General features: G+C 38.6%; 1 protein-coding gene across 1 annotated transcript in view; it reads right to left on the bottom strand.

The window, feature by feature from the left end:
- Positions 1-17,845, bottom strand: part of kctd8 (potassium channel tetramerization domain containing 8) — a 29,504-nt gene extending 11,659 nt beyond the window's left edge. Inside the window, exon 1 of the mRNA XM_084431217.1 lies at positions 16,710-17,845. Coding sequence (XP_084287343.1) covers positions 16,710-17,544 — 835 coding nt within the window. The 5' untranslated portion in view covers positions 17,545-17,845. The remainder of the gene's footprint in view (positions 1-16,709) is intronic.
- Positions 17,846-18,762: the final 917 nt, after the last annotated feature.

Raw genomic sequence — 18,762 nt, 5'->3', positions numbered from 1 at the left:
ATTAACTTCAACTATCAAACAATCAAACTATATTTTTGTGCAAATTCATGTCACTTGATGGAAATACACAAAAATCCCCAAAACCAAGCAATGTTATTTAACATTTTGCTATACTGAAATACATTCCACAGAATTCTGCTGATTTCACCACAAAATTCACTACATTAGATTCAGTGCTAGAGAAAGTTTGAAACACACATTCAAAAGCGTTTTTCATCTCTCTAAGCCGCTGTGGATACAACAGTTTTGACTAATAGTAATATATATTATGCATATGAGGCATATTATGCCTTGTTCCCACAATAAACCGATTTAAATTAACTTTTTCAAAACCATTAAATATTACCTCATCATTTTTCTTATTGTAAGGATTGCAGCCAGCATCAGTTAATGCCAGCTTCAAGCAAGACTGAAACAAGAAAGATGAAAAACAGGAAACACAACTCATCCATCTGATCCGTCCCCATGACTTCGCACAGAAATGAAGGGGGAATTTACAAGGACTCAAATTTAATTGACAGCCATCTGGACAACATTGCAGAGTCTGTAAAGCAAATTTACTATCAACAATTAATGAAAGTAAAGAAATGAAACAGAAGGACTTTGAAATTGCTGTTGGGGATGTCTGGTATAATTGTCTGGTATAATAGTGCAAACACTCCATAGCAGACACTCCCTTGCCTGTTTGAGTTTGGCAACAGAGCTATAAAATAATCAATATCTCATTCAATATATATCTTGGAATTTATCATGAATAATTTATCATTTTATCAGAGGTTCTATCATTTTGATCAAACAGCCATTGTTATCAAGTAAACTCAGAATGCAAGATACAAAATAAAGCAAACATTTTTTTTTTCAACTCTGTTTCATAAAATGAACAGATTTTAAAAAAATCATTTATAACATATATACAATATTACATTTAGTGTTGTCAAACGTATCGGTACTACCGTTACCAAAAAAAAAAAAAAGAGAAAAAATTAAGCATTTCTGCAGTACTGGTAGTACAGAGTACCGGATATATTTGGTACCCGCTAATAAACACTGCTTGTTCGTGTTTGTTTGAGCACTCTCTGGGCGTCAAAGGTTTCTATTTATACACTCACCTAAAGGATTATTAGGAACACCATACTAATACTGTGTTTGACCCCCTTTCGCCTTCAGAACTGCCTTAATTCTATGTGGCATTGATTCAACAAGGTGCTGAAAGCATTCTTTAGAAATGTTGGCCCATATTGATAGGATAGCATCTTGCAGTTGATGGAGATTTGTGGGATGCACATCCAGGGCACGAAGCTCCCGTTCCACCACATCCCAAAGATGCTCTATTGGGTTGAGATCTGGTGACTGTGGGGGCCATTTTAGTACAGTGAACTCATTGTCATGTTCAAGAAACCAATTTGAAATGATTCGAACTTTGTGACATGGTGCATTATCCTGCTGGAAGTAGCCATCAGAGGATGGGTACATGGTGGTCATAAAGGGATGGACATAGTCAGAAACAATGCTCAGGTAGGCCGTGGCATTTAAACGATGCCCAATTGGCACTAAGGAGCCTAAAGTGTGCCAAGAAAACATCCCCCACACCATTACACCACCACCACCAGCCTGCACAGTGGTAACAAGGCATGATGGATCCATGTTCTCATTCTGTTTACGCCAAATTCTGACTCTACCATCTGAATGTCTCAACAGAAATCGAGACTCATCAGACCAGGCAACATTTTCAACCAGTCTTCAACTGTCCAATTTTGGTGAGCTCGTGCAAATTGTAGCCTCTTTTTCCTATTTGTAGTGGAGATGAGTGGTACCTGGTGGGGTCTTCTGCTGTTGTAGCCCATCCGCCTCAAGGTTGTGCGTGTTGTGGCTTCACAAATGCTTTGCTGCATACCTCGGTTGTAACGAGTGGTTATTTCAGTCAAAGTTGCTCTTCTATCAGCTTGAATCAGTCGGCCCATTCTCCTCTGACCTCTAGCATCAACAAGGCATTTTCGCCCACAGGACTGCCGCATACTGGATGTTTTTCCCTTTTCAATGAGAAATTGAACAGGTGTTCCTAATAATCCTTCAGGATTATTGCACTGCACGGCAGTCAAAATGCGTTAAAAACGGACATAACCAAGAAGACTCAACCGGAGTATTATATCATCAATCCGCGACACATTCAGTGATGTGCAGCTGCATTTACATGCGGTATAGAAATGGTGGCTAGCAAACAAAAACGTTAATTTTGATCATGGCTTCTCTTGAAAAGAAAACTGGAAAAAAACTAAGACTATGTGTGTGGAGCAAGTGGTGGTATATTGTTGTCTCACTAATTGCGTTAGTCAGGTAACTGCGTAATCAGGTTCTGCCCTACCATTCTTGTTACCTAGAGTGAGAACCACAAAATGTGACTGTATTGATGCCGAATACTGAAATTTAGTACCGTGAAAACCCTAATTGAATAATTTACCAACATATACAGGGAGTCCAGCAATTTGAGACCATTTTGTCTTCTCCAATATATTTTAATTTATTGTATTATTTCCAGGTTTAAATTAGATTCAATGCGTTTTCAGACTTTCGGACCCCAATGTATGAATACTTAAACATTTAATATGTGAAAATGCCAGCAAACACTCAAATCTGTAGAAACACTCTACAAGACAGAAACTCATCACTCTCAGACTCACAGTGGCTTGTTTTGTGGCATGTCGGAGCGCACACAATTCAAAACAACGCCACCCTCGATGGAAGCTACAATTCCAGAATTCATTCTCACGCAAACTCATGCACACAGAAACAGAGGAGTTTATTCTTGACATGTCAAAGAGCTTGCAGCCGTGTTTATACAGATTCACAGAGAATAGGGAGTAAAAAGAAAAACATAGATGAGACTGTGCTTGGGGAAATGTGCAGAGCAGTTTGATGTTTTTTATTTACTGTTTTTTTGCACTTTCACTCTCTAGCCATTTCATTACTGCTCTCTCAACTGACAAGACAGTGTGCATACAAGACTAGATTTCAAACAGGTTTAAACATGTTAAAATAAAATTATCGCAGATATATATATAATTATTTATTTATTTTTATTTTTTAGATCAATATCTGTGCAAAATTGTACCTTGCATACCTGATACCTCCTTCGACAGCTAGCAAAATTACACAAACTACTCAAAACAAGTCAAGGCCTGGTTGAGTCAGTAATACACAGCAGGAGCAGCAGATTCTCTCCATCTCATTCTTCACCTTGGCAAGAACATACAACGATTGAGCATTTCCAGGGAAAAAGATAGTGCGGCCCTATCTAGTGGAAAGCATTACATATGTTTCAGCAGCCTGGTTCTTCTTTACTTAGAGACGAGATAACGGCCTGCGGTAGTCAGATAAATGAGTGATGGTCCTGCCATATCTTCTATCCCAAGGGAAAATGTTCCTTTGTGAGATTTGCAGCAGTAACTTCCACTGGAATGACATTCCATTATCGGTTTGAGAAAGTTTTTACATTCTTACCACAGAAGTGATTGTGAATGTTTCATGGAGTGGACATACAAAACAGATTAGAGCTAAACGGTAGGCGCAGACTGTCCTTTTTTCTGTGTGAGGTTCCTTTTCTTTCCCAAATGACTTCAATTGAGCAAATTTATTGCTGCCCAGAAGCTTTTTACAATTTAGCCAGTGGGTTGAAAGAGAGGCGGTGCTTCTTATCTCTGTTCTGTTAATTAGAACCAGCGGGAGGAGCTCGGCTGCCTTTATTATAAAACCTTTTTTCCTCATTGTAATTTATGGGCTATGCCTATAATTGAAAGGGTAGTAGAGGTAGACAGGAAAGTAGAGGATGTGGGGAATGAGATCAGGACATGACACGAACCTGCATCCCTATGAACCGCACGAATGTAAAGTACAAAAGGCTGTGCATTATTGTTAGGCATGATGCATAGTGGAAAAATATTTTGTCCGAGCAATAACAAGGGGAAGTGCATGAAAAACCTGTCTGGAAAACATTCATTACTTTTGTTGTGCAGAAATATAATATAAACAAGACATAAATATCAAGATTTTTACATAATCAGAATTAAATATCAATGCTTCCAAAGGAGCTGTAATGGAGCTTTGCTGATTTTTCTCAGTTTCTTATTACATTATATTATGCCTATAAATCAAGGTGGATATTCTGTGTGCTGTTTTTATTAAGTGGCTGTTAAATGTGAAATAATCAGTAAATAAAGTAGAAAAAAAGCAAAATTTTTAGGCATGATGCATTGTGGTAAAATATTTTCTTTAATAAAATTCCAGCATTATGATAAAAAAAAAAAAAAATGTTAAAAACAATTTTTGTCTGTGTTAAAAATCTTTTTTTTGGAAGAAGAAGAATGAATCAACACCTATGATCAACACTCATTCAGTGTGCGTGCCGAATAAAATGTATTTTCTCCTTACTTACAGTACACAGTTTCTAAAGCCGTAGTGCTCCGGATCATGCACCTAATAACATCATAATGCAGAAATATCATCATAACTCAGTTCTGAAGTACAGCAGAATTACTAGACACACACTGTGAGAAAAACCTACTATATATTAAGAAAGCGCTGAATTTTACGGCACAATGTTCTTTTTAGGCCATTTATGGCTCCTCCATTGAGAGAAGAACACAGTTCATCACCTGCAGGGCAGCAGGGTGTACCTTATCATCTGCATTGTGTCAAAGAGCTTTCTTTTTCCATTTCTTTCATTCTGAATATTCTTATTCACCCTGAGGATTAGAAATAGAGAGAGCTTTTATAAGTTCACCAGCAGATAGATGAAACTTGAGTGGGTTTTCTGAAACTGCTAGATGAAAGTCACAGTTATCTGTAGGTTCAGAGGTCTGAACTGTAAAAACTTTACTGGAATTTTATTTTCTATGGAAGCCTGATTTAGTCTCAGAGTAAAAAATGTAATGTTAATGAGAGATACAATTTAAATGTAATTTAAAATAAAAAATATACATTGTGAAATATACATTGCAATTATGATAAATAAGTCACAGTTACTTCAAATAAATTGGCAGTTATGAGAAACTAAATAAAAATTATTAGGATGTAAAGTCCAATTATAAAATATAAAGTTGCAACTTCAAGAAATACAGTCATAATTATGAGAGTCACAATTAGGGTAGAGTGGGGGAAAACGCCCCCCTTAAGGAAAATGTGACATTACAGTGAAACAAAACATAAATGTGACTAGAATTGCCATCCCGGTTTTGAGTGACTATGGCAGGAGTTATTCACCAAATATTAAAATTGCTCAGCCTTCATAATTAATTAGTATTTTCACTGAAAATCTTTTTGTACAAAGGGGGCGTTTTGCCCCAGCGGTGGGGTAAAACGCCCTCCAAGGTGGGGTAAAATGCCCCCTTTCTTACCAACCAGTTTGCTTCATAGATCAACAGCAAAATTAACATACAATAGTTTTTAATCTCTAAAGGTAAAAGGCAAGTAATGTATCAACATGTATATATATTAATATTTATTTCAGCAATGTCCAAAATAGCCAAATTTAACTACCTTCCATCAGTGAGCTAACTTTGCTAGCAAGCTAGCTAGTTAATGCTCACTTGAGGTAATTTTTTCATGTTTTGTTCAAATATTTAGATTTTACCACCTAGTTATACTGCATTAAGTGTAAAACAAAGGATTTGATAGACAGAAATATTTTATTATGGTAATTATGATAGAGAAACTATGCCCCCAGGGGGGGCGTTTTACCCCTCAGCGTAGGGGGCGTTTTACCCCACAAGCTATGAGTTTTTAAAAAAATGCTTAATTTTTAAAATATAATTATATTCCTTATAAATAATATATGATCTCAAACTACAGACTTCACTATTCATCTATCATACATCACTGCGATATCCTGCAGAACAATATTCTCTTAAACACTTATTTACTAATATCTGAAAATTATAGCATTTACCCTGTAATCCTCTTCTCTTCAAATGTGTCGCTGGTGTCAGCTTCTCCATAGAGATTTGTATATCCCCGTTATCAACGTAGTGCATAGCAACAGTAAAAATGTATCTTGACTACTTTTAGTGGTTATTTTGGGAAAAACAGGTGGGGGGCGTTTTACCCCAGGGGGGCGTTTTCCCCCACTCTACCCTACAACAAAAAAAGTCACAGTTGTGGAATATGAAGATATAAATATCTTGATATTTATAAAACAGAAAAGCGCAATTACGAGAAATCAATTACACAGAAATAGTTAAAATTGTGATATATAAAAGACATAATGGTGACATATAAAGTCACAGTTTTATATATATATTTTTTTACTTTGAGGCAGAAAAGGGCTTCCATAGTTCTTAGAGCAACACAATAAAACCAATAAAGCAAGCAATAAAGATAAGAACAACAATAAGCTGCAAACAGCAATTATCGGGGTTCAAGTGCTTTAAGGCCTTTAAAGCACATGCATAAAAAGGCATAATGTTTTCTTTAACAAGTCTGTAACCACCAAGATCATAGATGGAAAAGACTATTTACAGCCAATCCAGGTAATTTAAAGCAGAACTCGGCAACTCTAGTCACTTCTTCGCTGATTTTCCCTTTTGTTGTCGCATGTTTTCCCCACGAGCTCCCCCTACAGCTGTGGGGCGTATATTTCCCAACACTGTCGTAATAAACTCACTTGCGGCGGCCTCCTCCCCCTCTCTACCGCTGCTCATGTGCGTTTGTTATGATCGGAGCAAGCCAACTGTATCGTGTGGAGCTATGTCTACCGAGGCGGGTAATACATCATACATGCGTGTATGTTTATGTCGAATCGCCGGAAAAGCAATTCGTGTTTCGCGCTCGTTCTCGCTTCTCACGAGACTTCCAATTTCTATCTTGCCGGGACGGTAGTCCCCAAGTTGCAAGGTTGGTTTTCCGCCTGGGAACACTGGGGGGAGCGGGGAAAGTCACCAATATCACCAGAACAGGTTGTTTAACCATCCAAATGATTTCTAGACAGTTTTATTAAGTTAAAAAAGTTACCAAGTTCTGCTTTAAAGCAACACCAAGTAGCTTTTGCTCTCGGGGTCCCCCTACAGTTGGGAAACAGTATTGTCTTCTACTGCGGTCGTAAAATCTGTCATGGTAACACCAGGGGATACACGTGCATTTGTTGACAAGCACCCCGAACTCTGCAGAAGGAGTTCTCACGTCTTGGGCAGACTGCCTGCGTTGCGTGTGAAATGTCTTCATCCCAGGTACAGTGGCATATATTTCAGCATGTCATATGAATATAATTTCATGGGTTTTATTTTTTACAAACGGCAAAAGATCGCATAGCTCACGTTTACAAGCCAGCATCATTATAGTAGCCTATTGGCTACTGTTTTACAGAATGCTAATTCAATTCAATGTTTGTGTGGTATAGTAATAGCCATCGTCAATATTATAATATCAAGCTACCATAGATGAATCTGCAAAGTTGAAAAATCGATTTGCATTATAGCCTGAGGCAAGACACTTTCACCAGAAAAATAAATAAACAAACATGACTATCAGCCTGCAGTCATTAGGCTACTTAGCCTTAAAGATAATTTTGTCAGTCTAATCATGTATTATTTACTTGCAAGAATGTAGCCCCTACCAAACTTGTACACGCCGTTTAGACATAGGCTTTTTTTTGTCCGTTGCTGCTTTGACCATGACAAAAACATACGCACGAAAGCCGTAAAACAAATGCTGGTTGGCCTCTCACGTCCAAATTTGAGGAAGTGGTGGGGGAAGTGACGTATGCCGTAAAGCAGTCGAATTTTGTAGTTCTTTTTGTGCTCGGGTTACTACCCGAACCCCGAAGTTACATAGTGCCAGTAAAAGCGATACAGACCCCGTCAGGCTATGGCAGACGTGTCATTCAACCTATTGTAAGTTGATGCACCATCACAAGGGTCTTGGAAATATATTATGAAGGTTGAAAAGCTACATAGTGTTGCTTTAATATATAGTTGCTTTTTAACAGTTATAGCGCCAGCTATGGTCCGATCTCCATAAAAGTCTGCATGCTTGTTTAGAATCATAAGTTGCATATGCTCACCTTATGTCGTGAAGTTTTGCATTTTTGTTAAGGATTTATAGGCTTTAGGGTATATTTTCCTGAGCCCATTTTTAAAGGACCCTGTTATAGCTGTCCAAAGGGTAAAGTAATTAATTAATTTTTTTATAATTATTGACCTAAAGAGTCAAGACCTAAACAGACTTGTTCGTAAAAGTAGGTTTTTAAAATAATCACAAATATTTAACGAACAATTTGATTGACAGCAGTAGTTCTTGAGCCAAATTGGTTCAGAATGAGGAGATCTAACATATGATATGAATATCATATGTGTGAAACTTAACGTGAGGCATAAAACTCGTTAGCGCCACCTGGTGGTCGATTTCTTCTAGGGCCATGAGTCAAACTGGCCTAGCGAGTTTCATTCTGATTGGCCTCCATTAACCTTGTCCGACAGGTGCTCAAACTTCATTGTCCGGCGACCACCGTGTTTATCGAGATACGCTAATGTCCTCATAAACATTCACGGAACCTTGTACCAAGACACCACATATCAGTTTTCAAGTCAATCAGAATGATTGTTGCATAGCTATAGCAGTTTTCGTTTTTTTTTATTTTTTATTTTTTATGCCACCAAGTGGCCAGTCGCTTCGTCCTTTTTCACGTGACCACAGACAGACTAAGCCCGTACATTGGTGTCGAGTCTGGTGAAATGATCTCATTCCGTTCAAGAGTAATAGCCATTTTAGGAAAAGTGGCCATACCTACTTCGAACGTTTTGGGTGAAAAACCTATAGGACTAGTTTTAACTGTTTAGGAGTTCTGTGTGATTTCATACTTTTGATCACTGTAGCGCCATCGTCAGGCCGATTGGGATGACCCTTAGTGATGCTTCGATTTGAGGCAATTTAAAACAGTGTTTGCTGGCATTTTCACATATTAAATGTTTAAGTATTCATACATTGGGGTCCGAAAGTCTGAAAACACATTGAATCTAATTTAAACCTGGAAATAATACAATAAATGAAATTATATTGGAGAAGACAAAATAGTCTCAAATTGCTGGACTCCCTGTATAGGTTTCAAAGTTTCAAGCCTTTACGACTTACGGTTTTGGCCTGCCCGATCACTTTTATCACTTTATTTTACAGTCCTATTCTGCATTTACATACTATGTACTTATTATAGCAATTACAATAACTGGGTTATAACTAGTTACTAACCCTGAACCAACCTCTAAACCTACCCTTAACCCTACTTACCTTTTATTACCAGTCATTTCTTGGGTAATTACACTGTAAGTACACGTACTGTAAAATAAAGTGTAACCAAAAATCCTAATAATTACAATAGGATTTCAGCGCTGAGCTCTTGAACCCATAAAAAGATGTGACAACTCTCATCCTGATAATGAAAATGCAGCTATTGTTCTCCTTACTTTTGTCATCCTTTCACAGTATGAATTCATACTCAAGTTATTTAGTGAGTGTAATCTCTCATCCCCAGCAGTAATTTGTTTACATAATGTGACAAACCATTCAAACCATCCAAACACACCGACAGAACATCATCAGTGTTTACACACCACAACAACCCTGTGCTGTGACAAAGACAAACGAGCGGCCGTAATGGAGCTTTGGTAAGCTTTCTTGGTTTCTAATTACATTATATTATTTACCTATAAATCAAGACGGACATTGTGACTGCTGTTTTTTTAAATGGTTTTTAAATGTGAACATCAGGATTGGGATTATGAATGATTACTTTGTAAGACAAGTCTGTTTGACAAGTTCACATTTACATTTATTTATTTATTTGGCAGATGAATTTATCCAAATCAACCTATTACTGTAAGTGAGCAATGGTATATCATAAGCGATTAATCATGTACGGAAGCAATCTAGTTAAGAGACATAAAAAAAATGTGCACAGTGATTTTATGTTTTCATGACCTTAAGATCTAAAGGTATAGGCATAAGTGTGTGAAATTACTTTAGTGCACAAATATAAATTGTGTGAAAACTTAAGATTTTGTAATGGATGAGTTGGAATGGATAGATAGGAAAAAAAACCTAAACCTAAAATTCCATAGAAGAAATAAAAAGACATAGACAAAAGAAATAAGACAATTACTATAGGAATACATAATACTTTAAATGTAGATAACCTAGCTCAGATCATTTGGTCTCTAAAGAACTGAATGAAAAATATTTGAGTTTATATTGCAAACTCTTACCTTCGCTGTCTTTGCACACTGAGAGATATTGTTTAGATCTCCTCTAAAACAACAGAGAAGAAACATACGTGTGTCTCAGGAGAAAAAACCTAAGCTGCAAGAGACTCAAGCAAAACCCTCCATTTGCTTTTTTTTTTAAAGTGTAGTCTCGTTGCTTTTGGAGAGACAACTGAAAGATTAAAAAGATTAAGATAAATTCACTGTGCAAATTTTTTATGTGTCTCATATCTAGATTCCTTCCTTACATGAGTAATCGCTTGTTATACCGTTTCCCTATGGGCGAACAGATAATAGTACCCCAAAAATGAATATTCTGTCATTTACTCACTCTCATGTGGTTATTTCTTCTGTGGAATACAAAAAAAATGACAGAATGGGTGACTAACCATTTAAGCGTCAAATGTCTGCGGCCTGTTCATGCACTTCAGGCTACAAACGTGTTATGGAGATGTTGAGCGCCAGAATGTAAAGATACGTCCCTGGTTATTGGATCCATCTCTGGTTTCACTGTATATGTCTCTCACAATCTCTGTTTAAACTCTTGTTAATAATTGCTGAACATGTGAATCGATTTGCATAAATATTCATGCGTGTCAGATCCATACACTCAACCTTGACCTGCTCATTCTCCCTTTTCTTTGCTTCCCTCACTAACACAGACAAGGCATTGATCTAACCATGTTACGCTGTTCTGAGTTTTAAAAAAACATCCATGGATGCCAGTCTGAGCCTGAGATGTAACTCAGCATCCACAACACTGTCAAAATTACAACATTTTCCACAATTTCCTGTGCGGAGGCACCAGATTACAAGACTCAGAAGAAAATTTTACATTTCAGTTTGTTTTGACGGCCTGGGGAGTTTGGCCATAATGAAAACTCAAAGAGAAAGATGAAAACAGACCAAGCAATTTTCTTTCGAGCTTGTTTACTTTGCTTGAGTGCAGCGGTTCATGGGAAGAGTGACTGGCTTTAGTTCCTTCATCCAGAGGTTTGGAGGACACCAAGAGATCGACGGCAGACAGATGACAGAGATTTATTTGTGTCCTCTGAGTGAGTTAAGGCCATCATGGCATGCAATCAGAGGTTTGATTTGTCCTTCGACAGAGTGTGAACCACCCGCACACTCGCATCACAACAGCAGCGAATTAGGATGTGTGGAGAAACACACACACACACACATTCACAACACACCCACACTTAAACATACTGACAAGCGCAAACATGCATGATCAAATTCAGCCCACAGCTAATCTGAACGCTGGTCTATATTAAACCATGGATCATCACAATCGTACCAGTGTGAGTCCACAAACACAGTATAAGTCTTTTACTTAAAGTGAACTTGAAATCAAAATCGACAGTTTACTTTCTTACATATTCATGGTCCTCTGAAACAACTTTTCTATACCCAACAAGTAAAAACCATTTTATTTATATATGAAGAGTACAGATGCAAAAGCCTCTAAGTGCCATCTGAAAATTTCATCATTGATCATTTTTATCCAGCTCGTATATTTAAGTTCAATAATTTCACTTAAATGGCAATGCAAATTACCTATTAATTGTCATTTAAGTGAAATTACTTAACTTAAATATACAAGCTTTATAAAAATGATCATTCTAGAAGAAAATTTCAGATGGCACTTAGAGGCTTTTACATCTGAACTCTTCATATACACTATTTTGTAAAAAATAAGTCTCTATAATTTTCTGGTCTGAATATATGACTCTGGACCCTTGTTTAATGAAAGTCTAAGAGTAAAATAAGTACAAATCTTAAGTCTGATCATTTAGTAAAGTAAGAGTACTCCTCTCCTCAACAAGTTATACACCAAAGATTAATACTTACACTCTCAGAAAAAAAGGTACAAAAGCTGTGCCATTTGTGCCATATGTACCATTTAAGTACTAATATGTACACGTTTGGTACCAATATGTACCTTTGAGGGACTTATATGCACTCTTTAGGTACAAAGATGTACCTTTTGAAAAGGTATCGCCACAGTGACAGCTTTTGTACCTTTTTTTCTGAGAGTGTATGGTTAATGGGTTGTTCAAATCCCCAACTATGAGCAATAATATAAAAGTGACGCTTATCTGTGTAAATATTACTAATCATGTGTTATTGTCCCTGCATGACAAGTGTTAGACTCATGTATAATGGTGGGGGGTCTGCTATATTGTTAACTAGCAACCATTGTACTGTAAGCCCCTCTGGCACGTTGATGCATGTCCGCGTCCTTCATCGGAGACTCCAGAGCTGTGATTAGCATCCAGACAGAGATAAGGAGCCGACGTTGATGCTCCTGCGGGGCGGACACACATCACGCTAAGCTTGAACGACAGCCCCGCTACAGTCGGGACCGCTGGTGACCGTTCCACCCCCTCACCCTCATTCTCTCTCACTTATTACTTCTCGCCTTCTTTCCTCTGGCTCTCCATCACTTCTCCCTCTGCAATCATATACGCAAATTATAAACTGACAGGAGTGTGTCCAAAATTTAAAAAGAGAGACAGATAGACAGAGAGAGAAAGGCACACTTTCTCCATTGCTATACTAAATACATTTGAAATAAAAATCTATCTATCTATCTATCTATCTATACACACTAAAGTTTGATGATAAAATTAATGCGTTTTTCTAAATGTGCATGTAATTGCAGTTATAAATGATTTTTAACATAAGTCAACCTATAAAGTCTCAAAGTCCTAAAAATCAATAAGGTTTAAGTTCTTGTGCACAGTTTAGTATAGTATACTAGAGATACACAGTCAGTCTGGATACTAGATGACTGGTGTTTTTGTTGTTTAGTCCCCAATGAACAATATTATACATGAAGTAAAGAAGCGTAAAAGTAAAGTTCAGCTAAAGTCACTTGAAGGCAAAGCCTGCAATCTTAGCCGAAAAAAGCTAAATGCCTGCTAACGCTTCGCTACTCAGGGAAGGAGCTCAGAGGTCTTTTGAAAAAAGGATCTCAATGGAAGAGAGGCTTCACTACGCTGAATAAACTAAATTAATTTACATTGAAAAAAAAAATGCTGTTTTATAAGAGAAGTCACAAACAATTGCGCGACAGGTAGGAGGTTATGGCACTTCTCATTAATTTCTATGGTGTCCGCAAACATCGACTGACTGTTGCACAACTCTGAACGAAATTCAGTGACGTCAAGGCTGTAACGTGATTGGTTATCAAGGCACACGTGATACAAGGATTTCCCCATAGGCTTTTTGATTATCACTAAAAACAAGCTCTGTGATCAACAAAAGTTTATGATACTTGCACGTTTTGTCTATCAAGATAATTATCACAGATGAACACAACTTTTATGAATTTTGAAGCCTAAATGCAGTCGCCAGGAGTAAAAAGCTAAAGGTAGACCATAAACGAACTACAGCACGGTCCCACGAATTCAACGTCACCATCACTAAGCTTCCGACAACTCTTTCAGTTTTTATCTAAAAAAAAGCAGCAGAAAGTCGTCTATTAGACATTGAATAGACGTAACTCTTCAACGTCTAATTACGACTTTTCAACGTTGAAAACAGGTCGATCTTCAACGTCTTGATGGAGTATGTAAAACTCTTTAAATTTATTTGAGATAATAATGAACATGGTTTGGTAGTTTGTTTTTCTCCGTTATTTGAGCATTTATAACAGACTTATCCTGTCTTTGATGATCAGTTGAAAACATGTAGTCAAACAGTCCGGCCGAAACTACTTAGTTGAAATCACGTCGTAAACCAGTCCAAGGCGGACTGACTTATTTTCAACGTTGAAAGACGGTAATTGTTTACTGGGATGCCCCCGACAGCCTCTGTAGTCCCATTTAGCCACTTGTTAGCAACCTCTTTTTCAAGACACCATCCAGAGTGGGGTAATATTGATGTATTTTATGTCGTAGAATAAAACGTGAAAGTGTCTTGAGCTTGTTTTCACCACAGCCACTTAACCAAAACCCCATTCAAAAAACCCATTGACCTCAGGACGATAGAACCGGAAGTGCTAAAATGCTAACTCGCTTCTGCGTTTTGGCCTACAAAGTGATGTCATACTTACACCACTCAATGGCTGCATCCAAAATCGCATACTTCCCTATTATATAGCAGGTGAAAAACAGTATTACAGTAGTACGTCCAGATTACATTCATACTACACACGTTCATACTAGAGCATACTTTTTCACACTGTCGCTAAAGTTAATCAAAGAACAAAGGGAACAGAGAAAAACACTCACTGCTCTTGACTAAAGAACTTTTTTCTTTAGGCAGATTATCACTAATCTGTGTGTGCATTTATTTTCCTTGAGAACCAAGCAAGTTGACTCATGAAACCATTTGTTTATTGTATCGCAAATCGCAATCGCATATTGACCTCAATTATCGCAATATGACATTTTCCCCAAATCGTGCAGCCCTACTTTGGACGCAGCCAGTCTCTGGTTCAGCAAACTATACTTTTCACTTGTGTTTCTAGCTGATTCAACTGATATTTTCTCCACACTGCCACCCATTGATTTGGAGGACAATCCACCATATTGACTACAACAGCTTCTCAGCGCTTCTGAAGTGCTCAAGCAACTCAAGTCTAAGAAACTATTGCTTATATTTGTCTCTGTATAATAATGTAACCATATATTCAAGATGAGAGGGGAGTGAATGTAAGTTTAAGAATTTAAGAATTGGTCACTGAAAAAACCCACTTAAATATTGGAAATGTGTCTCCTGCAGTGTCTTTATATTAAGCTGGAGCAGGATAATGTATTTAACATTGAAATACTGACACACATCACCTTTAAACCTTAAATAAAGTATATGGCGGCTTCACAGAGTGGACATCTCGTCTAGGACATCTAGACATTAACTTAAATCCTAACCGGACACACATTGAAAGACTCACTCATTCATTCATTCATTCATTCATTCATTCATTCATTCATTCATTCATTCATTCACTCATTCACTCATTCATTCATTCACTCACTCACTCACTCACTCACTCTCTCTCTCTCTCTCACACACACAGCCTCATTATCTGCGACATGCAGCGGTAGGATTAGCTCTTGAAGTTCCATTACCTCGCTTAAGTCTACCAAAGTGAGATTTTTCTTCCTCCTACCTAGACGGTCCTTTTCCTTATCACCGTGTTTTCACACTTCTCTACCTGTCCACGCAGCTTTGCCTTATCTCAGCTTAAATGTGCACAAGCACAAAACCCGCTACAACATGCTTAAATGTTTCAAGCAGTTTTAAGGACCGTACAAATTCAATAAAAGACCGTTTTTAAAACAAACACCATTAATCAGCTACCAATCAATCACAAATCAATCAAACCAGCTTGCCAGCGATTTGGCCCGACCACAATCACATCAGCTCAGTGAGAGACTGCCCTGCATGTTAAGACCTTGTAAAAGTGAACTCGCAGCTACTGCAGTGTGAAAGCATCAGCCTGCAGTGGATTAGCGCTTGTCCGTACAACTTAAGAATGACAAACCTGAGGTGGCCAATAAGAATGAACTAATCAGCAATCATTTAATCCAACTCTGATTTACATTGGCTAATGAGGAAGCTTTGATCTGCTTGGCTTCTTTATGATTGGACACAAGTGGTGCGTGGGATTTCATAGTGTGTACTATCCTCTCTATTCAGTACTTGAGGCCCAAGGCTCTTGCTGTCCCAGTTATGACACACATTTACATGAACTGCAATGAATTACAGCATCAAAGTCGCTACATTTTGAAGAGGAGCGAGCAGGAGAAAGAGTGTGTGTATGGGTAGTTAGGTGTTTGAAAGAGAGCGAGAGAGAGAAAAAAGCATGTGATTGTGAGACAAGCTAAAGGAACGACATTGGATTGCAGAGTGCGGATTGCAGATGAGCAGCGAAAGAGAAGGAAAGAGTGGGAAAGAAAAGAAAGAGAGATTTCCCAACCTGGGGGTCATCAAGTATACTTGATTTTAAAGCCGTTATCTTTCTTGCTGCAGTAAAAAAATAAAAAAAAATAAAAATGACAGGGTCAATATCTGTCAAACCTAAATAGCTTTAAAAAAATTCTTGGAAATTTGATTAAAATGAAGCCATGCAAAAGACTGGAATCATTCCTTCTTGACGACCCTGCAATAATAAACAAACTGTGCAAAGATGCCAAGTACTTCAAATTTATCTTCAAGTACACTTAGATTTACTTCGCATGCCGTGAGCAGAAAGAGAAATGCACCCAAGTCACACCTGTTTTTACAAAGGTATGATTTAAAAAAAATTTAAAACATGCATTCTTGCATGCACACATAAAATGAAGTGCATGTTTTCCTTTTTTTTTTTTTGGTGGTTGGGGGGTGAGGGCTGAGGACTGAGCTGTGAAATATGTCCTTCTATCTCTTGGGAATAAGGTTGGGAATACTCGGATACATGAAAAGGAAATTAGAGTGCAGCGCAGGCAGGTTTGCAAGAGCTGCTCTGTCACTTACTGAAGAAAATGTACTCGGTATAGCTGCTCCAAATCTTGTCGTCTCTGTACTGGTTAACAAACGCAGCTGTTCCGGTTGAGTTGCAGGCCACCATCTGGAACCCAGCCTCGCTCAATCTGTCGAACGCTTGCTCAAGGTAGGTGAACTTCAGGTAGAAGCGCGAGGTGTATTTCTCTGGTGGACGGTCAGGATCCCGACTTTCATTTAGAGTGTCCCCGAACACCTCCTTCGCCAAAGCGATACGCCCACAGACCATGATCCGTGCCACTCGCCTAAACTTAGCATCGGCTTGGTTATCCCTCACCATCGTGTAGGATCCCCGATAACCAATCGTAATGAACCCTGACCTCTTGTCCAGGGTGGAAGAGGAAGTTGCATAGTTGGTGGCGCTGTTTCCAGTTCGAGTCACCAACTCGCTACTCTGTGAACTTTCCTCAATGTCACTCTGGCAGCCTTCGTCGTTGAGCGAGCCTTGCTTGGCTACACGCGGGCTCAGAAGTCTCAGAAGTTCCCCCAACTGGAAGTGCTCGGCCTCTCGTTGAAGACGTTCCCGCTCCGGGAAGTGATCAGGTAGCACTAGCTGGCGGTCCCGTAGAAAGTCCAGCACGTATCGGAACAAGAAGCCATCGCGGTCGATGAAGAAGCGTCCTCTGCTGTCGCGGGGCAACTCGTGCGGGTTGCACCGCGTGAACATGGTGTGAAGGGTGGTGTCAGGTATGCTGACCAGAGTGGAGCGCTTGGTGACATACACCTGGCCGCCCACATTGAGTTCCACGACCTCCGGGTACGGACTTGACACCTCGCTGATAGGGAGTATAGTTTCCTTCATGGCCATGATCCAAACACACCAAAGCGACAAGGTAAACACAAGACGAATGAAGAGAGGCGACTCTGGAAAGATCTCAAAAAGAAGCAGGCAACGAATCCATAGAGGTCCAGGAATGATGGATGTCAGTCAAGGCTTCACTGCCAAACAGCTGTTAAAGTTTGAGAAAGGACTACATCGCTGCTGGAGAATGAGAGAGGGATAGAGAGAAGAAGAGGGATATTAAGAAAAAGGGAAGAGGAGAAGAGAAGGGGATGGAGTGCTATCAAGTTTCCTCAGCTGCTGTCCCTCTGTTGATGAAGAGAGCAGTGGAGTGCGAGATGGAGACACTGAGGTGGGGGAGAGAGAGTGAGAGAGAGGAGGTGGGAAAGAGGAGGAACGCCAAACAGAGACCCACATCATTTGTCCAAGGTCTAAGGGAAGCCACAGTGACATCATCTACAGAGTGAGAGAGGGAGTGGAGGTGTAACCACACGGTCCTGCCTTTTAAAGAGACAGCTGCCCAATAATTCACACACTAAAAGAGCAAGAATATTAATTAATTACCATCAAAGGATATGATCAAGAATATGGTATAAACCCATATAAAAAGATAACGAGAAATGCAATTTTGGTTTGTTCTTTCAGCTGTGTGCATATGTATGCTGTTGTGTGGAATAATGGTCTCTCTAAATGACTATCTGGTGTAATTGAGTTGGACTCCAATGTCTGCATGTTGTGGCACAGTGAATAATGAACAGGCACACAATGTGATTGTCACATGGGAATAAACACAGATTAGCTGTAATTCTCACATTATCTCTGCCAGACCATTAAAACGGAGGGAGAAAGAGAGAGCCAGAGAGAGAAGCACTAGGTTAATCACCCAGAAGACTATATCGCCACCTAGGGGCCATATGTATGTACAATCAGCCAGGTTTGTCATTGAAAGTGAAAAAGACAATCTTAAAATTAAATTGGTTTGTATTTCTGAATAAACAACAGATTGCAATTCAGAGTGAGATTTTTAATGATCAATTTTTAAAGGTTACTTGGTATTATTTTGTAGTAAAAGCTTGATAGAAATGCTGAATTTATAAACTTTTTTTGAACATAATTCAGAATTTTCCTCATTGCATTTGGTTATCACTGATTCATACTCTGTTCCTCAGATTAGTATGATTCAGACTGTCAACCAGGTCAGACAATCTAAACTTAACTAGCAAATGGAAAATATTCCAAATGGTG

Source organism: Rutilus rutilus (genome assembly GCF_951802725.1).
Source record: "Rutilus rutilus genome assembly, chromosome: 14".
NCBI lineage: Eukaryota > Metazoa > Chordata > Actinopteri > Cypriniformes > Leuciscidae > Rutilus > Rutilus rutilus.
This window is presented reverse-complemented; position numbering and strand designations above follow the sequence as displayed.